The sequence below is a fragment of the Oryctolagus cuniculus genome, chromosome 6 (genome assembly GCF_051225735.1).
Source record: "Oryctolagus cuniculus isolate XC-2025 breed Fujian yellow rabbit chromosome 6, ASM5122573v1, whole genome shotgun sequence".
Classification (NCBI taxonomy): Eukaryota; Metazoa; Chordata; class Mammalia; order Lagomorpha; family Leporidae; genus Oryctolagus; species Oryctolagus cuniculus.
In genome coordinates, this window is record NC_142872.1 from 37,120,073 (window position 1) to 37,145,554 (window position 25,482).

Consider the following 25,482-nt stretch of genomic DNA (forward strand, 5'->3'; position numbering starts at 1 on the left):
AATGCCTATTATGAAAATCTGCATGGATTTCAAAAATATTTTGTACCAAAATAAACTTTTAATTCCTTTTTTCCAAGAACTTTTTGAATATTGTATAATATTAATTCAGGCAAATATTTCAAATAATAATTATGTAGGAAAAATGCCAAAACTTGATTAAGAAAACAAATTCAATATTTTTATTGTTTATAAAATGTGTAGTCATGTAGTTTCTGGAAATTATTCTGCTTATATCTAAATTACAGAGGCTGAAAGTGGTTAGAGGCAACAGTAGTGCTTTTTTGATGGATTTGATTGGATTCTCTTATTTAAGTAGTTTTAAAGGGAAAGCAAGAGGGCTGGAGGTAGAAATAGAGTGGAGAAATGTTCAGCACACAGAAGTGGACTTTTATTTTAGGATCAGCATGATTTCTAGGAATTTAAGTCAGAACAAACTGTTTACATCCCTGCCCTTTCTTCCACTTACCTGGCTGTGACTTTTGGCTGGTTTGACTTTTCTGAGTCCATTTCAACACTTGTAGTATCTATTATATCAATGACAATTTCAGCAGATAACAGAAATACACTCAACAGGAATTTCAGAAGGGAGTATTTACAGGGCTTGCAGAACCAATAAGGGATGTTGAATTCGTCTAAGGGACTAGCTACAGTGGAAGGGCAGCTTGCCCCCTGCAGCTCTCCAGCTGGTGCCTCCCTTTGGTCAAAGTCAGCTGTTAGCCAGAGGAAGGAACATAGCAGGGCAGAGATGGGGAAGAAAGGGGACTAGGAGAGGGCTGTGTGGCAAACAGCAACAAGCTACGTAACTTTGTAAGGTAATTGTGAAATAGAACAGCACAGTGTTTGTGACACCATACAAGCTTGGTAAAGGGTAGCTTTTAATTTAAAAAAAATATATAGGTGAGGGTGGTGAGAGAGAAAGATGAGATTTTTTGATCTTTCAAAATATGTATTGATATTATTGGAAATAGAACAAAAATAGAGGTTAATGAAAAATTTTAGGAAGCAAGAGATAATATGATCAGAGACAAAGAAGTTGTAATTCAGATGAAGTGTCACTGCTTAACCCTTATGCAATATATTTTATCTATATGTGACCTTCAAGGTAAAAGATGTAGGAAATAAAATTGATTGCTATAAAATTAGCATATTTGTTGACAGCAAAAATAGTAGTATCGGGGCCGGTGCTGTAGCATAGTGGATAAAGCTGCCTCTTGCAGTGCCGGCATCCCATATGAGTGCTGGTTCAAGTCCCGGCTGCTCCACTTCCAATGTAGCTATGGCCTGGGAAAGCAGTGGAAGATGGCCCAAGTACTTGGGTTCCTGCACCCACATGGGAAGACCTGGTGGAGGCTCCTGGCTTTGTATCGGCACAGCTCCGGCTGTTGCGGCCAATTGGGAGTCAACCAGTGGATGGATACCTCTCTCTCTCTGCCTCTGCTTCTCTCTCTGTATAACTCTGACTTTCAAATAAATAAATAAATCTTTAAAAAAAAATAGAGTGTCAAGGAGCAAGGGGATGATTGAAAGGAAGAAGAGAGTTTCTAAAGGAAATGGATTCTGTAAAAAAAGAAAAAAGAAATAGTGTTAGTTCAGATTGGCCAGTTCTGCTCACTCTTTCTCATGTGCCCCTTAGAGCCAAAAATGCACTGAAATTTTTTCTTCCTTCCTTTCCTTATTTTTGTATTACTTGGTTATTTTTAAAACTAATTTTCTGTGAACACTTAAAAAGAAAGCAGATTTTAATCAAACGACCTTTGGAGAGAGCTCAATACTTTATTTGGATTCTTGAATATTAGCTCACTTTTTTGTTTTTAGTGAAAAAGCTTAATGACCTTTTACCTGTAAAATACTGGGAATGTTCCTAAGATCTTTTTTCATTTGAGTTGTAGGGCAATGGAGGAAGGGAAAATATTACTTATTACTAAAACAAAGTACTTACCCATTTGATAAATATGAGTTTCTTTCTTGTCACAAAGGTACCTCCCTCTGCAGGATATCATGTGTATGGAATGTCTCTCACGGAAGCTAAAGGAAGCAGTGACGCTGTATCTGAGAGTTGTAAGGGTTGTGGATCTCTGTGCAGGGCGGTGGTGGGAATACATGCCAAGTGGTAAGTGACTTTAGCTTGTAAGGTGCAGTAGAGCACTACTGGAAAATAGTATTATTGATCCTGTAATATTTTACTTGTCCTGAGAAAGGCATTCTAAGTTACTTTGTCTGTAGAAAAGCAAGATTGTGTAGTTTTAGCTTTGTAAAGTGCATTTTTGCCTGAAGCTATATTGCTTTAGTCATCTGCAGTTTTAATTTTCTGCTTGAAGAACTACTTTAGCCTGTTGCATAAATGTGTGACTGAAGAACACTTACTGAGTCCTTGATTGACTAACTATATGTGTGTTTTTTATTCTGTAAGGAAGGGTTTTTATTCTGTAAGGAAGGTAGTAACATTGTTCATCATAGTTTTCCTTTACACTTTAACTACACTCCCTTACTTAAACAAATATTTACCTATTTTTGGAAAACTGTTATAATAGGCCCCAGTAGTTGCACTTCTAGAATTTTCATTTCTTTAGCACTTTTTAAAAGCCTATACTAGGCCTTAGAGGTTCTTAAATAAGGCGCTGACTTTGCAGGTGAAAAACTGAGTCACTTTACCATAATGACCTCAGATGAAGAAACCAGTGGAAGAGAAAGCTGATGACTTTAGCTAATAAGCAAAGTGTACCTGAAAGGAAAAATAAAAATGAAAGGCCAATCAAGACTTTTTTTCCTTAAACATTAATCTATTAATGAAAGTAGTCACTGTTCAAGAGTTTTGAATCTGTCTTTTTTAATCATCCTTTTTCTACAGTGTCTGGAGATAATGAGACAGGACTGAGGGGGACAAGAAAGAAATCCCTAACAAAAGTGAAGGGCTGAGGAAATAAATTGTTTTGTTCTGTGGAATAAACAAACCCTGGAATATTGTGCACTTGGAAGTATTTTAGCCTTTCAAGAGAAGAATCAGTCAAATGATAACTTTTGACCAGAATAGGTGCCAGTATATAACTTGTAAAAAACATTGAAAAGACCTAAGGCTAGAATTTAGTTTGGAACGAAGCAAACCAGGGATGTCTTCAAAAACTTTGAAAAGCAATCCTAAGGGAAAAGGATTCATCTTATTTCAGAGGATGATCATTTATAGCAAGAAAGAAAAAATTTAGGGAATTGTGAAAATGGTTCTTACTCCATACAATAGTTTCTTTAGCAGAGGTAAGGCCAGCAGACATTCTGGAGACGGAATTAATGCACCCTAGAAACAAACAGGATCACACTTGCTGTGATCTTAGCAGTGACATCTCTGGCCCTTCTCAGAGAGTTTGCCCATGGCTAACTTTTAGGCTGGGGTAAATACCTTGAGCCCAAGGCTTACTGTCTCTGTCGTGAATATGAAAGAATCAAAGCAGACAATCTCTAGCCTAGAAGAAGATCATACTAACTGCTCACTAATACTACCCTTGCCTGTTCCCTGGAGTTCCAATACTGATCCTTTCCATAATACTACTTCATGATTTGGATTCTCACATCATCTCTGTAGAGAAGGTGGAACTTTCCCCATTTAAGATGACATTGTGTTCAGTCTAAGTTTCAGATTCCAGTACTGTCACTTACATGCTGGCTCTTAAACTCTTTCTACTTCATTCTTTACATTTGTAAATGGAGTGATAGTCTTATTCATTGCATTGTGAGAATAAATGAGAAAAATGTAGAATGGTTAACATAGTGCATGGCTCAGTAAGTAAAGGTATGTATATGAGAGTAAGAAGAATGGCTATAATTATGGAAACTTGGTAATCCTCAAGGTCCTATCTTATGCTTCACCGTGTGATTCTAAAGTTAACATATGTATATTAGACCTGAACAAATAGCACAACCTTGACAAATTTGGTACATAAGACCTAGTCATTTGGGGCTTAATTTTATTCTTGAGACTTAAATTTTTTTTGTCAGTGGATCTTGCACCATGAAAAAATCCCCACTAATAGGCAAAACACCATATGCTATGGCAATAACCTGCCTCTCTCTGTTCACATCTTGTTGATTCCTACCATGGAGCACAACTGGCCTCACAGGTAGATAGTTTTCCAGTCGACTCAGCATCCTCTCAGTTTAGATGATTCCTACTCTCTTAACCACCTTGCATCTGTCTTTTTCGTTTTCTTTTCTTTCTTTTTTTTTTTTTTTATTATTTCTTATTTTTTGACAGGCAGAGTGGACAGTGAGAGAGAGAGACAGAGAGAAAGGTCTTCCTTTTGCCGTTGGTTCACCCTCCAATGGCCGGCGCACCGCGCTGATCTGATGGCAGGAGCCAGGTGCTTCTCCTGGTCTCCCATGGGGTGCAGGGCCCAAGGACTTGGGCCATCCTCCACTGCACTCCCTGGGCACAGCAGAGAGCTGGCCTGGAAGAGGGGCAACCGGGACAGAATCCAGCGCTCCGACCGGGACTAGAACCTGGTGTGCCGGCGCCGCAAGGCGGAGGATTAGCCTAGTGAGCCACGGCGCCGGCGCATCTGTCTTTTTCAAAAGAATGAATTATCTAAAATGGCCTGAAAGTGATAGTTAAAACACAGGACATAGCAGTTATTAGGAAATGGATAAAATAATCTAGCATGAAGTGGGAATTCATTTGGAATCATATCTTAAAATTTGTATTTTTATTTGTGAGTTCCACAACAATAACAAGATTTTATAGATCAGAGAACACCTTTGTGGGGAGGGCAAGAGGGAGGGTGGTCCTTATGTATCTACCAGCCAAATAGGTCCAAGTCATTTGGGTTAAGAATTTGTTCCTATTTGAAGATTTCTGTGCCTTAAAAGCAACAACAATAAAAAGACAGTAATAAATTAAAAGTCTCAGTTGTAAAGTATTAACTAAGAGTATGTGATGTTTCAGACACATATCCTCTGTTACTAAAGGAATATGAATACATTTTCTGTTGTAACCATTTGTTCGGTTTTAAACTTTCGATAAAAATTATAAATACCTAGTAAATGAATAGAAAGATGAACTGAACCTGGCTTTAAAACACTTTGAACTCCTCAGGTTTCACAGATTCCAGTTTTCTCACGCTTTTAAAGAAGATGCCAGATGTTGAGCAGCTGTATGGTCTTCACCCTCGGTATCTTGAGAGGCGAAGAGTAAGGGGCCATGAGGCTTTTAGCATTCCAGGAGTCCTAGAAGCTTTGCAGGCGTGCCCAAACTTGGTGGTGAGTGCACATGGTTGAACATTTTGACATCAACTGATGGATGAAGTAATGGACTTCATTAGTGGTAGAACTGATGTTTGCCCACATGCAAACTTCATCCATAGCAAACTTTGGTTTGGAATTCCATTGTGTACTTAATATCTTAGGACACAGAAAGAGGCGCTTTGAGTGCTAAATAAACAGTTGTCTCATGCCTGCTTCGGTGTTATTTTCTAGGGTGTGGAAACTTCTCATTTGGAGTTGGTAGAATCCATTTGGACATATATGCCTCATGTCCATATTTTGGGAAAATTTCGTAATCGTAATGGAGCATTTCCAATTCCTCCTGAAAATAAGCTGAAAATTCCTATAGGAGCCAAAATTCAAACTTTACATTTAGTTGGTGAGTACTTGTTTCTTACATCACATGTAATTCCTTGAAATGCCATCTTACTGACTATTCATTGAAAGAAAATGATGAAAATTTTAGGAGTGGCTTTTTTGATTAATGTTGGCAAAGAAAATGCTTAGACAACTTGGATAAAAATTCAAATTTTTCATTAAAGAACTCTTCCAAGAGGAAATACTACTTCTTAAATAGTAGTATTGTATATAATCTACTATATATAATATATCTATTATCATATAATCTATTCCCTTTTTGAAGAAAATTTAAATAATTTTGAAAGTTTCTTTCCCCTCCATTGAGCCAGAAGCCTTCCCTCCTCTAATGTTTACCTTTTGGTCCAAGTTCTACCCTCTAGAGGAGAACTTTCGATGAAACTTTTTGAAATGATGCAGATATCCTATATATACAGTCCCATTTGATATATATTTACTGAGGCTGCTATTAACTGAAGAACTGAATAGTTTATTTATTTACTGAAATAGTCATGTGTAGCTTGTTGTGTCTTTATTATAACTTAGTTGTAGAAAATTACAAACAAAGCAATTCCAGATGATTTTGACCTTACCAGCATGTTCTCCAAGCAAAGTAAACCTTGTATGTCCTTCAACCCAGATCCAAGGTGAAGCTCTGCCACTTAACCTTTTCCCTGACAAATGGAGATATGGTGTTCTTTTTCCAAACACCTTATTTGCACTGGTCACATTGTGTTTTATATGTATAAATATCCTTTTGACTTTATATCCCAGTACTTTCAAGCTAAGGGATGATGGAGGCAGATATTTTCTGAAGTTTAATTTGTTATCTTTGGCCTAGACTTAAAGGGATTTTGAGGGGCCTCTGTTTAATATAGTTTGACCTTTGATATTTTTATTTAATATTTTATTCAACACGTAGATATTGTGTATATGTTGTATTGCAAACATTATTCCAGGTATTAGAGATGGTTTGATGGACTGGAAACTAATGAATTTCTGGAAGAGGGAAGGCAGCAGGGATAAGGAGTAGGTCTTGAATACATTTAGGTACGCATTTCCCAAAGAAAAGATTTCTAACAGTCCTTTGTTTATAGGATCAGAGAGTGATCCTTACTGGGAATTTAGATACCTGCTTTGAAACTGAATTTTCAGATAATAAAGGAATTTTGTAACATCTGAAGTTTCCAATATAGCTCCTTAAGGTCAAAGACTGTTTTTATATCTTTATATTTTACTCAGTGTCTATCATGTTTATTGCAAATAGAGCTTTTATTGAACTGCATTGATTTATGTAATCTCTCCAACAGTTTAGCACTTAGTATATGTGATGGAGATAGAAAGGTATATAGTAAATTAAGGAATATGAATACTAGTAGGGTATGGGCAGTTATGTCCCTAGTTTATAGATTTGTGGCAAACTGTGATTGAACATAAGGTATAACTCCTGAATCTGTCTCATTAGTATTACAACTTCATGGTGGATGCTTAACTTGTGTTTGTGAATTCTGCATCTTATATCTGAATCTGTACCTCATTCCTCTGCCTTTCTCTCTTTAGTCTCATCCCCGTGTGCATGGGCGTAGTTCAAGCTAAAGTTAACTATGATGCTTTTTTTAGAGCTCAGTTAAGGAGTAATCCTTGCAGTTACTGTAGGAACATCCTGAAGAGTTTAGCTTTTCAAGATTCAGCCACTTAAGTACCCTAATTTTGCTTTTCTAGTTATTCTTGCTAGAAGTGCTTTTACTATCTCAAGTTTAATTAAAAGTTGCATTAAAATGGTTTTGCTAGCTACTGCTAGTCACATACCATTACCCTAGATTTTGGATTTCTTTCATAAATTTACATCTCTTCCATGGCTGTTCTCTAGCCTACACTATTTAGACTTTAAGCAAGTTTCTCATACTGCTTATTTCCATAGAATTTATGTCTTCTTTCTTCCTCATCTTCTGAATTTTCTGTTAGTTTGTACCCCTCACTCTTCCAGATGTGTTTCTTTGAGGAAATGATCCCCAATATTAAGCCACTCATGGATCAGAGGCATTAAATACCTTTATTCATTTGAAATTCAAAAATAAGTGTCAGCCTTTTTCAGTCTCTCAGCACCATGTTGACTGGATTCTACCAGATATTTATTTGCAGATCTTTTAAGATTGATACAGTCGTAGAAACAACTTTTCAAGTTCTACCTCTGGATATCTCCTAGAAACCACACTATTTAAACTCAGCTAGCCTGATTTTGGTCCAGGAAATTTAGTTTTCCCACTGGTGGGACAGTGGGCATTGGTAGTCAAATAATAAATTTGTGTATTCCCTCTACATCTTCACAGTTGTGCTTCCAGTAACCTCTTTTCATTTTACGTTTTCTGGGCAAAGGTATCCTGGAAGAGTTGTGGAGTTACGAGGAAGATGTGTGTAAAGGGTAGAAATGCTTTTTAAATCCTTTCTTTTTGTATGTCTTTTTAAAAATATTAACCAAAGTAGGCTATTTATGATTTGCCCAAATTGTTTTTTACAAGGTTGTTTTAAATAAGCTTAACTTGAAAGGCTTTAATTATGTAATTGATTTTGATAAAAATATTATTGAATAAAATGTTAATTTAGACAATATACACTTATTTTATACAGAAACAGTTTTCTTTTTTTCTTCTTTCTTGATATCTTGTTTTAGGAGTGAATGTTCCTGAAATTCCTTGTATCCCAATGCTAAGGCACCTTTATATGAAGTGGGTAAGGCTTACCAAACCACAGCCATTTAAAGACTTTCTTTGCATCAGCTTAAGAACTTTCGTCATGAGGAATTGTGCAGGTAATGGTACACAATTACAGTGGAATTAAACGTGTTCTTTTCTAAAATATCCTAAGGCAAAGTCCATAGCTACATTTGTAAATCTGTAAATAAAATGACATTATGCTGTTACTGCTGTTCCTATTATCTTTTGAAGGTAAATACACTTTTTGTTTTAATAACATTAGAAACATGATTTGGTTTGACCTTTGCATAACAAAGCAAGAAAGAATATCTACATATTTCTTATAACCACTTAGACTTTTCGTAGAATTGTTTTAATAAATGTTAATCTGCTTTCTTTTTCTCTGATTTCTAATCATCTACATGTCAAAGTTACCTGACTCAATCTACTTTAAGTGTTTGTTTTGGTATTACTCTTAGGAACAACAGTCTTCAGTGTCCACTATGCCCTAGGGCATCACTGAGAACTCAGCTTCACAGTTCCTAACAGACAAGTCCCCTCTGGATGTCCTGATTTCTCTCTCTTTTCCTGGTGGGCCTTCTTTCCAGTCACAGCTGTTCACTGTGTCCCCTACACAAGCGCACAACTTTGTCCTGTGTCTCCTTACTCTCTGCTGCTGTTTCCTTCTCTTGAGATGTACACTCCCTTCCTCTTTACACGTACATCCTTCAGATTCTGCCTTTTCCAACTTTCTTTCTTCTCTTTATTTCTTTTTATGAAATACAGCAGATCTATGCATATATTCTGCCTTTTTATCCTTTTATAATTCATGTTAGTTCTGTCCATATGTCAACTGCAGGTACTGTGATGGACAGACCATATCTTTTGTGATCTTCCGTTGTATCTAATATGAAACTGGCCACATAGAGAGCTACTTAAATAATTGAACTGCTCATTTGACTCAAGGATCAAATTTTCATCTTGATTTCTTTCTCTGAGTTTTCTTTGATTCACAACTGTAGAGATTTCAGGAAATTTATAAAAAATGCTACATTATCTCTCCATTGTTATTGAAAAAACCCTTTTGCCGAATAAGTGAATGATTAATAAGCTAACACCTTCATTCATAATAAGAATTATAGGAGGTGAGTGTTTGATACAGCAGTTAAACTGCTGGTTGGGACACCTGCATCCCATTTCGGAGTTCCTGGGTTTGACTTTGAGCCCCACACATTATTCTAGCTTCCTGCTATTGTGCACCCTGGGTAGCAGCAATTAATGGCTCCAGTTAGCTAGATCCCTGCTACCCATGTGGGAGATCCAGATTGAGTTCTCAGCTCCTGGCTTCAGACTGGTCTATCACCTGTTATTAGCATTTGGAGAGTGAACAAGTAGATGACATTTTGCTGTGTCTCTCTTTCTACCTTTCAAATAAGTAAAATAAATTAAAAAAAAAAGAATTGTAGATTATAGAGAATCATAAATTGTGAGTTACTCATTTCAGTTATTGTTTTGATCTTTAAGACAGTTAACATTGTTCCACTGAAGGTTTTTTGTTCTCCCCTCTAGGACCCACAAATTCCTTAAAATATGTCCCTTTAGTAACAGGCTTAGCCTCTGCCCGAAATTTGGAACACTTAGAAATGGTCCGAGTTCCTTTCCTTGGAGGTCTTATTCAACATGTAGTTGAAGACAGTTGGAGATCAGGTATTCATTTTCTTTAGTTACTAAATATTTTAAAAGTCAATATAAAAATTTTGTTGAGTTTTTATTTAGTATCATGAATATTTTGAAAAGTAAATGCTTGCTAGTAATTGTACTTTTTTTTTTTTTAAAGTAACCATGGACTAGTGTTAATTTCCTTCTTATGTATGTCTTAACCTCAAATGGTACAGTGATAGGGCATGTTCTCTCATTTTGTATTACTTACTATATAATTAATATGAGCAGTTCCAACTGTTAACATTTAGACTCTTTCTTAGTAATGTTAACAGGGATTTCTGATGCCCTTTGGTGCTAAGAGAGGTCTTGTGATGTGGACACCCTGGGCCTCCAAATGATTTCAGGCATTAGCGATGTTAATAGGTAGCATTTGTTTAATGCTTTATAGTATATAGAATGCTTTCATGTTTATCACTTGGATATTAAATCCATCTATCAGATCATGGCTTTTGAAGGAGAAAAATATTTTATTTTTAGATCCCTTAACTATAACTAAATAATAGTAAGATACAGAATGTATCCTATATTAATCATATCCTGGTAGCAAAAAAAGAAAAAAAAGTTTTCACTAGACAATTACTAGTTGAAAACTTAAAAAAAATCTAACATTGAATATCTAAAATGAAATGAGAAATCATCAAATACCAATGGTAACAAGTAGACGTAGTTAATACTGTTAAGATACAATAAAGAGGGCCAGTGCTGTGGCATAGTAGGTTAAGTTTCCACCTGTGGTGCCGGCATCTCATATGGACACCTGTTCAAGTCCCAGCTGCTTCCACTTCCTTTTTTTTTTTTTTTTTTTTTTCTAAAGATTTTATTTATTTGAGAGGTAGAGTTACAGACAGTGAGAGGGAGAGCCAGAGAGAAAGGTTTTCCTTCCGTTGGTTTACTCCCCAAATGGCTGCAACAGCCGGAGCCGCACCGATCCAAATCCAGGAGCCAGGAGCTTCTTCCAGGTCTCCCATGCAGATGTAGGGGCCCAAGCACTTGGGCCATCTTCTACTGCTTTCCAAGGCCACAGCAGAGAGTTGGATTGGAAGAGGAGCAGCCGGGACTAGAACCGGTGTCCATATGGGATGCTGGCACCACAGGCGAGGATTAACCTACTGCGCCATGACGCCAGCCCCCATGCTCCACTTCCAATCCAACTCCCTACTGATGGCTTGGGAAAGCTGAGGAAGATGGCCCAAGTGCTTGGGCCCCTACATCTGCATGGGAGACCTGGAAGAAACTCCTGGCTCCTGGCTTTAGGCTTCAGATTAGCCCAGCTCTGGCTGTTGTGGCCATTTGGGGAGTGAACCAGTGGCTGGAAGACCTCTCTCTCTGTCTTTCCCTCTCTGTCTATAACTCTGCCTCTCACATAAATTCTTTAAAAAATAAAAAAGAAAGAAAGAAAGAAAGAAACAATGAACAGTAAGCACTACCTTCTTAGATATTTTGCCAGTTAACCAAGTCTAATTAATGTGCTATTCATTACACTCAGTCAAGGATGAAATAGGCTCCCTCAGGACCAACAGCATCATTTTTATTATGGCTTGCAGAATAAAAGGCAGAAGGTAAAAGAAGGCCATAGGGAGTCCATTTACTAGAGAGAAAACCTGCAGAGAGATGTCAAAAGCTTGTTTGTATAAAGGGCCTAAGAGAAATAGAAACTTTTCTTCTCTAGTCAGTATTTAAGAATGCCCTTGCCTTTATAATTTATTCTAGGAGTCAGCAGACTTCATTCAAAAATTAAATCCAGATGGATCAGAGGTCCAAATGTGAAAAAGAAAATATTAAAGATTTTAAAATAAGGTTGGTGTATTTGGCACAGTGGTTAATGCACCACTTAGGACTACTAATGGTTCCAGCTTCCTGCTAATGTATACTTTGTGAGGTAGCAGATGGTGATTGAAGTAGTGGAGTACCTTCTACCCATGTGGGAAATCCAGATTGAGTTCACGGCTCTAGCCTGTCCAACTTTTGTAGACATTTGAAGAGTGAGCCAACAAGTAGAAGATCCCTGTTTGTCTGTATCTCTCTCTCTGCACTTCAAATAAAAATACTTTTTAGAAATATTTTGAAAGAAAACTTATAATATATTATTGTTATTGAGTACACAAACATTTCTTAAACAGGACACCAAAAAGTACTTACTATAGGGCAGGCATTGTGGTATAGCCAGCTAGGACACTGCTTGGGATACCCATGTCCTGTATGGGAGTGCCTAGGTTGAATTCTGACTGTTCCACTTGAAATCCAGTTCCCTGCTGATGAGCACCCTAGGAGGCAGCATGTGATGGCTCAAGTACTTGGATCCCTCACACCCACATGGGAGACCCTGATGAAGTTCTTGGCTCTAGCCTTAGCCTGGCCCATACCAAGATGTTGCAGGTATTTAGACCGTGAACCAATGGCTGGCAAATCTGTCTTGGTACCTCTCAAATAAATAGGAATAAGTAAATAAACATCTTTTTAAAACCTACTTGCCATAAAGAAAAAGTTGATAAACTGAATCAAATTAAAATTAAGATTTTTTTGGTTTATCGAAAGGTATCATTAAGAGTATAAAAAGCCAAGCTAAATAGTGGGAGAAAGTATTTTGTGATATGTATATCAAAGACTTCTGAGATTAGTAAGAAAAAGGCAAACACCACAGTAGGAAAAATGGAAAAAGATTAGGATAGAAAAACCTTTATGTAAGGGCTACCCATTTGGCCAGTAAGCATATTAAAAAAATGGATTTCACTAATCATCAGGGAAATACAATTTAAAACCATATGATGCATAACCACAAACATGACTGTGCCTATACATGACAAATGTGAAAACAAATAATAATATTGGTTGGGTTGTGGAGCAGCAGGGCCTTTCTTTAACTGTTAGTGATATAAATTGATAAAACCACTTTGGTAGAATCATGTTGACCATAAACAACAACAATGATAGCATTTCTGGCTTTAAGCCCAAACAGAAATGTATGCCTCTGTTTACCAGAACACTGATTGAAGATTGTTCCTAGAAGCACAGTTTTTAGTAGACCCAAAGTGGCAACAACTCAAGTGCCTATCAGCCGTAAAATTGGTAATTAAAGTGTGGCATACTCATTAAATGGAATACTGTGCAGCAATACGGAATGAACAGATTACAGTTGCATACAGCAATGTGGATGGACAAATCTCGTGAATAAAATGTCTGGGAAAAGAAGCCAGACACAAAAGTGTGTATACTTTGTGATTTCATTCATGAAAGTTCAGAACAGATCAGTCCTTTGTGAAAATTCACCAAACTAAGGGGAACATAAATGATTGTGTCACTTTTCTTGTATGTACATAAAAATTTTCAAAGCATGAAATAAAGAATAAGTTGACATTAAAGTAGTCTTAGTCCATGTGATACATGAGAGGTTCAAAATTTGGCCAAAAACAACAAAGTTCCCTTTGTTAGCTCTGGCTTGCTGAAAATCCTCACTTAACTGTGTAAATCTTTTGGAGTCGTCCCTGGATGCATCAGAACGTTTTTTCAGAATCAGTATCTATCTGCTTTCATCTCTTTTTAGAAGATGATTAGTAGTTACTCATCTTGAGACATTAATAAATGCAGGAACAAAACTTAGATTTATTTTTAAATCAGTAATTATCATCTATGGCCACAGTAGGGAAAATTTGTCCTGTGGGCCTTATAAAGCCCACAAAATCGTTTGTTCTGGCCCTGCCAAGGCAACCACAGGTGGGACTCTACAAATTCAATAGCTCAATATCAGGCTGATTTTTATGTTGATAATTTTATATGGCCTGCAAATGATATGATAAATATCCAGATAGCCCTTGGCAAAAAAAAGGTTTCCCACCCTACTCTAAGGTATGTATAAATACTTTTCTGGAAGTACTGTGGTCAAATCATTTAAATGCCTGTTGTTTTTGTTCGCTTTCTTCTTCAGGTGGTTTTAGAAATTTGCACACTATTGTTTTGGGAGCTTGTAAAAATGCTCTTGAAGTAGATCTTGGTTACCTCATCATCACTGCTGCCCGTAGGTATGTTTCCTTTTCATGTTATACCTTTTGTATTAGAATTAATGTTATTTTTCTGTTTTATAGAAACTTGAGAAAATGTATGTGTGTGTGTACGTGTGCATGAAGCTTGATCATGCTTTATTCAGATGAAATACAAAGGAGTTTTTTAAATAGCCAATGATGTTACATAGTAGTAATCTTGAATTGTAACTGATAACCAGTTGAGCTCCACTACATTCCTACGAAGCTGTGGAAGGGCATAGTCTCATATCCGAGAAAAACAGTCAACTATCCAACAGAAGTTGCCTTTGAAACTCTGGTGTCAGCAGCCTTTTCAAGGAGCATTTTCTCAATCTGTTTGCTAATCTGAATTGTTTGTTAGTTGGTAGTAGTAGTTACTATTTAGACAACAGTGTTTTAAATTGGCTTTTCCAGGATCTGACCTTGTAACAACTTAATATTTTAGCCACATAATCATATTATGTTATGCCACATTTACTGTTTCCTATATATAGTAAAGATCTACTTTTATTTTTTAATGTTTACTTTATACTGCATCAACCTTTTCTTCAGTTTATTCAAAATAAAACTCTTAATTTCCATTAATGGAATATTAAGGATATAAGTGAAGTAAAACGAAATGTTGCTTCTAATTTTAAGTAAGTTAACATCTAATGGGAGAATGATGTTAAAGAAAGGAAGGGCATTTGGCACAATGCTTAAGACATTGCTTGAGACACCCACATCTTATATCAGACTGCCTGGATTTGAGTCCCAGCTCTGCTTCTGATTCCAGCTCACTGCTAATGTGCAACCTGGGAGTCAGCAGATGACGGTCAGTGTAGTTGGTCCTTGTCATCTATGTGGAATACCTGGATTGAGTTACTAGCTCTTTGCTTCAGCTTGGCCCAGCCCTAGCTGTTGTGGACTTTTAGGGAATGAACTAGCAAATGGAAGATCTCATTTTGTCTCTCTGACTCTAAAATAAATAAATCAGTTAATTTAATAAAGATGTAAATAGCAAAAGATGCATATTCTCCCTTTGACCCAATCAGGTTTAAGAAAACACTTGAAAAATTTTAAGAGTCTTGCTTTGTAGTTTCTTGTTATTTTATGTGGTTTGTGATTTGCATACACTTTGCAATTGCTACTCTAAAGGAGACATCTTTTATACTTTTTAGTGGGGGCGGGAGAGTCGTTGACATCTGTGACACTTTAGTAAAAATATAAACTGCTTTTAGAGCCTTGCATCAGGTCTAATGATTTTTGTATTATTCTGATACGGATCTCTTTGTTCATAGGTTGCATGAAGTTCGGATCCAGCCTTCCCTAACCAAAGATGGTGTCTTTTCTGCCCTAAAGATGGCAGAGTTGGAGTTTCCCCAGTTTGAAACCCTTCATCTGGGATATGTAGATGAGTTTTTGCTGCAGAGTAAGACTTGTTTTATTTCCTAGGGTTGCTGTCAGGCATTAATCACCTGAATAGGGATATGTCATATTTTCCTGAATATGAGACAACTTAAAAATCTTCAGCGCTCTCACTTCTTGAAAAAGAAACTTAAATTAAATATGTCAGTGACTTTTTTTTGTCCTGTATTGCCTCTGATATTAGCATATTATAGAAAATATAATGATTAAAGGTTTACCAAAAAAGGATCCTTATTTTCATTTGGTATTGTCTCTACTTTACTGCCCAAGTTTCTTTCCCATTCTGCTTTATTTTTTTTCACAGAATGTCATCTTTGGTTCCATTTGTTGAATTTGACCTACCACACTCTCGAAGCTTTTGATGGTCCTCTCAGATGAGGTCCATTCCCTGCCCATGCTCTTCATTTCCATAATAAACCCAGTGGGGGTTCTGGATTTTCCAGATAGTGTGAGCACATAATGGTCAGTATTTATTTAATGATCATTGCTGTTGGAAGTCTTGTTCACAGCACTTTCTAGAATGCATTGATAATTGAGAACTCATTCTTTTGGGTTTAAATGCATGTCAGTTCATTATTGAAATGTTTCTCCACTTGGCCTAAGAAAGACATGCAAGAAAATTTCCACCAGAATTTCTGAGTGCAGATTTCTGCTAATGTGCGGCTTTGGAGGCAGCAGGTGATGGCTCAAGTAGTTGGTCCTTGCCACCTACGTGGAGATCTGGATTGAGTTCTTGGCTCCTGTTTTTATTTTTTTTTTTCAAGTATTAGTTTTTTCCCCATGTAATTTGCAACAGTTCTTCATTTGACACCGTCATACCTGGTGACATTTTTTCTTTGGATCTAATTTCTTTTATAGAAGAACAAGGCTTAATTCTTCAGATCAGGATGGAGAATGGTCCAGATCAAAGAACTGACTGTATTTTATTTTTTGTTTCTAATGTAATCTTACAATAATTTTGTCAACCCTCTAATTTTCTTCCACAGTTTAAGTGCAGAATTTCATAAAGATCATGTTTTTCTAGCCAGTTTAATGTTGAAATCACTATAAATTTATACAGCCTTGAGAAGATAAGCTTTTCTTCAAAATAACTTCAAAATGCTAAAGTAGTCTAATGATTTCATATAAAATTAATGTATTTGATATCTGTGTAATAGCCTAAAATTAATAGCTTTGAAATTTCTATGATTTTGTTTTTTGTTTCCTAGAAGCTGTTTATCTTTAGGTCATCTACAAGATTGATTCAAGAATTCTCTTTATAGCTAGTTATTTCCCTATAGTGTTTCTCTCCTTCAGCACATAATTTCAATAGGATAAAACTTTACCTTCTTGACCACAATTACCTCATACTTTTCAACACAATTTTTGTCATAGTCTGTTTCATATTTAACAATTTCTTAACTTTGTTTTATGAGGCTTTCTCTTCATATTTACTGCAGTTCAATCATTTATTCCATATACATTCTCTTCTCTATTCTTCCAAAGACTGTGATGATTCTTTTTCAGAAGAGTTGCCAGGTACTTCTAGCAGACTTTCCTGAGAGCAGTGAGATTACGCTGCTCACTGATAAGCTTTCACTTAGCTTCTCAGTACCAGTCTTCTCATCAACTCAGATTTTGAAGTGTTGCTCTGGAAGGTAGCAGGTAGCTTCTGCTAAAGTTCGCCCCTTTTTGTTATAAAGGGTTTGGCAGAATAGATATATACAAGCACTGCCTTTTGCTCCAGACATTTATCTTAAGATGACAATACCAGATTCAAGAAATGGTTGTGCTGAAAAGCAGACACTGTATATTAGGAATAAAGAAAAGTGAATGGAATTGTTGAGTGTCTGACGTGGTTAAAGTACTGATGACATGTTGAGAAAAATCAATGACCCAAAGCTGAATACTTAGAGAAGGGTTCTCCATTTACATGGATTGGTGCTCTCAAAGCCTCAGCTGAAGGTGTTAGGGATGTCAGGACAATCCTCAGAAGCAGTAGTCAGTAGTAGTCTTTAGTTCTAGAGCTTTGGAGAGAAATAGAATTGAAGCCTGCTTGTTCCTAGTCATGAGACCTCTGCAAGTTATTAAGTCTGTGTTTTCTCAATTTTTAAGTGGAAATAAGTCCTTTACCTCGTTTTCTCTTGAGTGGCTCTGTGGAGGAGAAAACTATACATACATTTTTAATAGTCTCTGACACTTAAGATGTGTTCTGTAAATGCCAGCTTTTACTTTTAGCTGACCAATGAGTTAAAGAAAGACTATAACAAAGAAATGAATCTCAGAAACCATCATCAATGTTTTGAGAGAGTGTGACAGCAGGAAACCCCAGAGCAGGGACAGGTTGAATGCATAAAACAGATTTGTCACGTTAAGCTGCAGCATTTTTGTGGACAGTGCCCAAGAAACAGGTGCAGTTCAAGATTGACCCTATCTTAAGGTAAAAGACAAGTTGCATCTTGAGTCCAGAGGACAGGAAAATGGTTGTTAGTGGGGAGTCTAAAGAAAACAGCTTGACTAAGTTGTGAAGGATGGACTAAGTTGAAATCTGTAAGAAATCCCAGTAACTACTAAAGACAGACACTGTAAGAAGAGTTACTGTTATTTATATGGAAAGTGAAATTGCAAGTTTGATGTTTTCAGCTTGTTCTGAGTTAAGGGTATTGTAATGTTCAGGGCAGCTTCACCACAGTTACAAAGTTTTCTTTGAAATGTATATCAGTTGCTTGTAAGGATTATGAGACATTTGTTGAGCGTTTTGAATTCCCAGAATTATCCTGAGAGGCAGCAGATGATGGCTTTAGTACTTATGTCACTTCTGCCCAGGTAACAGACCTAGATGGAGTGGATTACAGGCACCTGGCTATGGCTTGGCCCAACCACGGCTGTTATAGGCATTTGGGGAATGAAGCATAACTGAAGAAAAGACTGTATAGATTCATACCATGGTGAAGTTTCACTTCTTGTATAGTATAAAGTTTATGTTTTTAGAATCTTGTGTAATATTATGTAGAGAAAGGTAAACTCTGGAAATTCAAATTTAGTTTGCTGCAAAATTTCTCCTTGTGTCACTCTGTCTTTCAAATAAACAAACATTTAAATTCTCAGCACTATAAGGACACAGAACAAGTAACCGTCAACTAACTGGACAGTCCCTTTTTTTCTTCAAGGAGCTCTTGACAGTGCAGTGTCTTAGAGAATGAGGGGTGAGCAGATGGAAGAAAGAATGACAGAAGGCAAGGGGTAAGGTGGGAGTTGCAGAGACATGATCTAGGATGGAGGGTCTGCTTGTACTTAGACCCATCCTGCTAGTTTCTGACCAGACAGTGGTCCCTGGAGCACCAGTGGCATGTGTTTGGATTGGAAGTGCATTTTCAGAGGATAATCTGTTATTTACTAACCAATACCAGGTACTCTAAAACTGAATTTGAATTCCCTGTGTTTGCCTTTCTCTACACATTACCACAGTAGACTCCAAAAACATGATCTTTATATTGTACAGAAGTTGTATATTTAAAATCTTAGTTTCCTTATAAAAGGTAAAACTAAAACTTTACTGTGATATGAACCAGTATGGTCAGCTGTGCTTCAAGAACTTTTGTTTTCTTTTTTCCTTTTCTAAATAGTTGAAAATGATTTTTTTCCTGTTATCTATCCCTTGTCTTTTAATATAGATTTTTATTTTGTGTAAGCACTGCCATTTATAGCGTATCTGTCCTAAAATTATACCTGAACTTGATAAGGAACAAATGACTCAGAATGATCATAGAGTCTGATCATATTGGATACTAAGGTACAAAACTGACCATTCTCCATGACACTTGAGAATTTTACTTTCTGTGAAATTGATTTCTCTTTCCAGGCAGAATGGCTAATGCAGATCTTGTGAAGTATGGTTTGGCTGATGTGGTGGAAAATCCTGGTATCATCACTGATATAGGGATGAAAGCAGTCAATGAAGTTTTTTCATGTATCAAATATCTGGCAATTTACAATTGCCCCCATCTGCATAACCCGTACAATTGGATCTCAGGTATTATAGACTAAATAATACAGCTATATATTTATATTGCAAGCATATGTCTGTTTTCTGTGTGTTATGATTGAATTCCTAAAGTAAAATGTAGGTATTTTACATATATTATTCATCTAAAATCTGTGAACCTTTGTTAACTGAGTTAGAAATATGTTCATATTCAAATACCTGAAGTTCTCTGCCTACAGTATTTACACTGTCCTGGGTATGTATTTGAGTGCCCTGATCTTCACATGAACATCTTTGTCAGGTACATAAAGTAAAAGTTAGGAATTATTTTCTAGGATCTAGGATATTAGCATTGTGTTTCCTAATTACCTTCAAAATGGCACATCATCTGAAAGGACAAAGGCATATCTAAAAACTTTAATTAGGTGACTTAGTAAACACTAACCTGAGGTTTAATTTTCTGTTGGCTAGAAATCCTAGATGCGTAATTTTTGCATTTGCTATTTTTCATTATGACAGGAGTTCATTTTACTCCCTGAGAGAATACAGATCGAATGTCCGTTATCTAAAATGCTTGGGAGCAGAAGTGTTTTCAGATTTCACATTTTAGGGATGTGGTGAGATTTGAGAATATTTCTATAGACTTAAATGGCTAGGCATCATAGTCCAAAAATCCTCAATCCAAAATGCTTTAAGATCTGAAATTATTTATTTGAGAGTCATGTTAACACTCAAAAAGTTTTGGATTTAGAATATTTTGGATTTCAGATTATGGATGCTCAGCCTGTAATACTATTTGCTGCTTTAAAGGTACATCTTAAATACCTAAATATACAAACCTTGAAATAAATTCAGGTCAAGGAAGTTTTCTTTGTGACATCCACTTTAACCAAGCAGAGTCCTCCCCCCCCCCCCATCTGCAGAACAGCCTCCTTACTGTCACATGACCCTGGTCATTCCCTAGGGTCTCTGTTCTTACAAACCACTTTCCAGGTCTGTTTTAGAGGTCCTGGCACTTCTGTTGAAATCACTCATTAGAATGGCCATGTTAAATCTTGTCCCTAGCCCAGCCAAACCAAGAAGTTTTTGAGAAATATGAACTTTAGGATGTAGCAGGTGTAGATCACTTTTTAAAAATAACATTTATTGGGTTTTTGGTTTGTTTGTTTTCTAAATACAGAAGAGTATAAAGAAGAAAACAAAAAATGGCCTATAATCCCATCACTCAGAACTCCTGTTAACACTTAAAAAATAAAAATAATACATGCACTTGATAAATTTCAAACAGTACAGAAAGGTACAAAATGAAAAGTCTCCTCTTCTCAAAGGTAACCATTATCAACGGTTTCTTGTATATTCTTCTGGACAGATTATTTTGTGCATATTGCAACCGATACATGTATAGCATTTAAAATTATTTATATATGCAAAAGGATCTTAATCTGTATACACTGTCCTGTAGCTGTCTTTTGCACTACCTATGTTTTGGAGAGTGTTCCATATCAGCGAGCATATTTAGCTCTCCTTCGTTCTTTTGAAATAGCTGCATAATGTTCTGTTAAATGAATGTGCCATAATTTCTTTATCTAATGTCCTGTTGTTGAAAAGGCATGTAGATTGTGGAGTGAATCCCATTTACATCAGGGCTGACTTAATATCAAGTTAATGTTTCCCAGGCCATTTAGTTTTCACAATGGAATTAGAAATGGAAACTTCTTAGTTTAAAAGTCATCAGGTTTGAGATCATGGATAAGAGAAAAGTTAAAGAGAGAGGATTTGAAATTCTTTGTGGACTATAGCAAAACTCATAAAAGATGTGATAATGTTATTTAAATTCTTTCTGGTCCTGTCATTTCTTCAACAGACCACTCAAGATGGACTCGATTGGTTGATATCAATTTGGTGAGGTGCCATGCCTTGAAGCTGGACTCATTTGGTCAGTTTATTGAATTGTTGCCCAGTCTGGAGTTTATTTCACTGGACCAGATGTTTCGTGAACCACCCAAGGTGAGTCCCTGAGCTGGGATATTTTTTTGTTTTTGTTTGTTTGTTCTTAATAGTTTCCTTCACAGTGTTGGACTTTTTTATTGCCAGCCTCAATGAAGGTATAAAGTTTGTAATGAATTTTTTCTTGTAAATGATATAAGAGGTCTCTAGGAAGGGTAGGGAAAGGGTGAGCATGGAAATTTAAATTAAGACAAAAATTACTATTTTGAGTAATTCAATTAAATCTGAATATAATAAAGATCAGGAATTTATTTTAGAAACATTTTACTTTGCTGCTGTCTTGTCTTTTATGTACTCTAGTATATCTTAGGTTGCCCAGTTAGGTAAAATGTTACTGAAAAGTGCTTAAAAGGGGTGGGCATTTGACAGAGCGGTAGAGAAGCTGCTTAGGATGCTCACATTCCATATCAGAGTGCATGGTCTTAAGTCCCCATTCCACTTCTAAACCAACTTCCTGCTAATGCACACCCTGGGTGGCAGCAGATGATGGCCAAAGTACTTGGGTCCATGCCACCCTTATGTGAGATCCAGATTCAGTTCCAGGTCCCTTGGCTGTAGCCTGGTGCAGCCTTTGCTATTGCATGCATTTGGGAAGAGAACCAGCAAATGAAAGATCTCTGGTCCCTGCTTCCAAACAATCAGAAAGCAAATGAAAATTAATAAATATTTTAAGAAAGAACTATGTAATGGGTAGAATTTTGTAGCATCATGGCAATAAAAACTTAATTACTCCTTCAACTAATTGTGTTCCTTCTTGTCAATTATTAATAGATAACATTCCCACTATTCAAGTAGTGCACAATAATTGGGGAAAGTTTAGGATATGAGGTGAGATTACTGGGTTTCCTGTTCCAGCTGTAGCACTTATGGGTCCTCTGCTGTGGGCATCATTTGTAAATCAGGCTAGTCATATTTTACCTTGCTTGAAGTGCAGTGAACCTTAAATGAGTTTTCTCACATGTATGTGAAAAGTACTTTATAAAGTACTATGTAAATATTAGTTCTTATATAATAGTGAAAAGAAGGATTTAAAATGAAAATGTGTGCGGTTTGGTTTTGCCTTAGGGCTGTGCTCGTGTTGGTCTGAGTGCAGGCACAGGAATTGGAGTTTCCTCAGCCCTTGTGAGCAACCAGAACTCCAACAATGACAATGATAACAATGCCCAGAATAACAATGCCAACATTCATGATAACAATCACCATCATCCAGATGACTCAGATGAGGAGAATGACTTTCGGCAAGAACTGCAGCCAGGAGAGCAGCAGTTTGCGGCTGAAGGTAATGCAGATCTCTCCTGAGCTTCGCATTGAACTGATGTATTACTTTGGCTCTTATTCTCTGACCTCATCCTGTTCTCTTTTCCCCTGTTTGAACTTCTCACTTTGTACATTCAAGGGATCTAGTTGACAAGGCAAATGAGTAGGTGAAATTTTCTTTCTCTTCTGTTTCTGGGGTATCCTGTCTACAGAATTTGTAAAGGAACTTACAGGATGGGAAGGACTGATAGATGCCATTGCATTAGGGTGCAACGATAGCCTTAGAAGCCTGATTTAACTGGAATTTAACTTCCAGGTTTAGGCAAAGGAGCATTTTACTATCTCCTTGATCATGAAAGTGGAGAGCATTTTTGAATGTTCTAAGAACTGATAAAAATGAATGGCAACCATGTGGTAGACATAGCTCCGTTAACATACCTTTAAGCATTAAATCTTCCCCAACTACCCAGCAAGTTGAAAACATGAATTAATACTTACTGGATTTCAGTTATGTAATTATCTGTCTTATTTTCTTTAATATTGGCTGAACACCTGCTGAGTATCAACCCAAATATCAGTAGATTCCATCTGCCCCTTTACTGATGAGTGAGGATGGAGTGAAATTGTTCTCTTGCCAAATTATCTAGTCTCCTAGCCGACCCAGAAGAACTGGAAAAGGACTATTAATCTAACCATCTTTTTGCTACCCTTTTGCACACTCTCTTAGATGTAGCCAATCTTGAGAAATAGGGTGACCTAATGTTAAATAACTATTTTTATAATGAAAACACACTGTCAGGATCACCTGTATGCAGTATCTTTACTTTTTCATTCACAGATTTTTTTGTAGAAAACTTTTCTTTGCTCTTGGCAAAGCCATTAACAAGCAGTCATCTATGATCGTTCTTCCACTTGCATCTTACTTGACATCTCAACAACATTTGACTTCGTTGCCCACTTCTGCCATCTTAAGATACTCTGTTGGAACTCCAAAACCATTTTCCTGGCTTTTCTGCTACCTCATTTAACATACGTCTCCTCTGTTCCTCTTTGGTCCTTGATTTCTCTTCATACATTTTCATTGAATCTCCTTTGTTACTTACTGTATGCTGTTGAATTCCCAGTCTTTATTTCCAGCCTTGAAAAGTAATTCATGCTATATGCAGCTATATGTAGCTCCATGGTTCTTATTTCACTCTTAGCATTTTAAACTTAGAATCAAATCTCAATCCTCACACCCACTCCAAAAAATGCAAAGAGAAGTGCATTATTAGGAAGTACTAAGGGTGAGAGGGGTGTGAAGTCAAATATCATCTGACTGACTTGTCTGAGTGCCATCATACATTGTGCAAATCACTAGCAAAGATCTGAACATGACGGGGCATGGGCCATCCATGGGAAACTTAAAATAGCTTCAGTGCAAATCCTACAAACCTACTTGTGGTTGGTGTTGATACCCTACACTAGAATGTTTTCTGTTGTGAAATCATGTATTTGTACAGCAAGGACAAAAAAATATACATTAAAGAACACACTTGACTTAATTCCTATCTTTATTGATTTAAGAAAGAAAATGGAATTTAAAGTTTAAAATTTGATCTATAAATACTGTTTGAGTTTATGTTTCTGTGTGTGAGCAAACTGTTGAAATCTTTACTTAATGTATGCTAAACTGATCTTCTGTAGATAAAGAGAATTGAAAATGAATCCTGATGTGAATGGAAGGGGAGAGGGAGTGGATAAGGGGAGGGTTGCGGGTGGGAGGGATGTTATGGGGGGGAAGCCATTGTAATCCATATTCTGTACTTTGGAAATTTATATTCATTAAATAAAAGTTAAAAAATTTTTTAAAAAAATTAAAAAAAGAAAAAAAAAGATTCTAAGTACACAAGAAAAGTTTCATGGGTAGCCTATGGTCCCAAAGGGTTCTCTAGTGAAGAAATGCCTGTACAAATGCAAACAGGAGTTGTGCTATTAGTTATTACACAACTGCAAGCTGATCTCAACACTGTTACATCTTGCAAGGACTTCAAGTTACATCACAAACTTTCATGCATTACCTTTATTTCCAGTGGAAGCTAGGCATGAACTGCCATACTAACACAATCTTGCTCTCTGCAAAGTCAAGCTTTGCACACATATTCAGTAGCTCCTCTGATACACCATGCACTGTTCTGGACACCAGTCATGCTACATAAGGGACTGCCCCATTGTTTTTACCCTCCATGTTGATCAAACAGACACAAACATAAATGGAAAGTTGCAACTATGGTAAATGCAAGAGTGTACAAGTAAATGGTCCTAGGAGTATATATAATTCATATTTGGCCTTGTCAAGAAGATTACAGAAGACTTAAGTGTGAAGTGTCAAATGAGCTGTGGTTTGAAGGGTAAGTGGGAATAGCTAGATTAAGAGGGAAAGAAAGAACTCCAGACAGAAGGAAGAGAAAGTGCAAAGTTTCTTTGCACAATAGAGGTACAAGCCTTCCAGTTGACAAAAAGAAAGTCCATTTGACCAGTGTAAGGAGAGCAAAAGGGAATCAGAGTGAAGTGAGAAGGGAGAGATCTCTTGGTAGGGAGGTCTTCTTGGTCATCTCATACAGAATGAAGTCTTGAGCAGGTAGACACTGGATCACATTTTAAAGCATTAATTTCCATACAGTATGAATATGAACTGGGGCAAGTTAAGAATGGGTAGAGTAAATCAGTTTGCAAAGTGTGGCAATAAAGGTGACAACAACTTGAACTGTGGAGGCTATGGTTGTGCAGAGGACTAAGAGTGGGAGAGAGGGAAACAACCAGAAAGCTGGCA

The 25,482-nt window shown here is 36.7% G+C and overlaps 1 protein-coding gene across 9 annotated transcripts in view; it reads left to right on the plus strand.

The window, feature by feature from the left end:
- The window catches only part of FBXO38 (F-box protein 38), a 66,024-nt gene that overhangs the window by 13,174 nt on the left and 27,368 nt on the right, over positions 1–25,482 (plus strand). For 7 of the 9 annotated variants that reach the window (XR_011389800.2, XR_016235355.1, XR_016235356.1 and 4 more), the window contains exons 3-12: positions 1,977–2,110; positions 5,081–5,244; positions 5,461–5,626; positions 8,276–8,413; positions 9,867–10,004; positions 13,942–14,035; positions 15,316–15,446; positions 19,284–19,454; positions 21,271–21,413; positions 22,479–22,692. Coding sequence is in view for 6 of the 9 variants with exons in the window: in XM_008255212.5 (XP_008253434.2) it covers positions 1,977–2,110; positions 5,081–5,244; positions 5,461–5,626; positions 8,276–8,413; positions 9,867–10,004; positions 13,942–14,035; positions 15,316–15,446; positions 19,284–19,454; positions 21,271–21,413; positions 22,479–22,692 (1,493 nt within the window). In the remaining 3 variants the exon portion in view is untranslated. Of the gene's footprint in view, positions 1–1,976; positions 2,111–5,080; positions 5,245–5,460; positions 5,627–8,275; positions 8,414–9,866; positions 10,005–13,941; positions 14,036–15,315; positions 15,447–15,766; positions 15,905–19,283; positions 19,455–20,586; positions 20,735–21,270; positions 21,414–22,478; positions 22,693–25,482 lie in introns of those variants that run through there. The other 2 variants (XM_089334933.1, XM_089334934.1) reach the window with 2 other exon arrangements.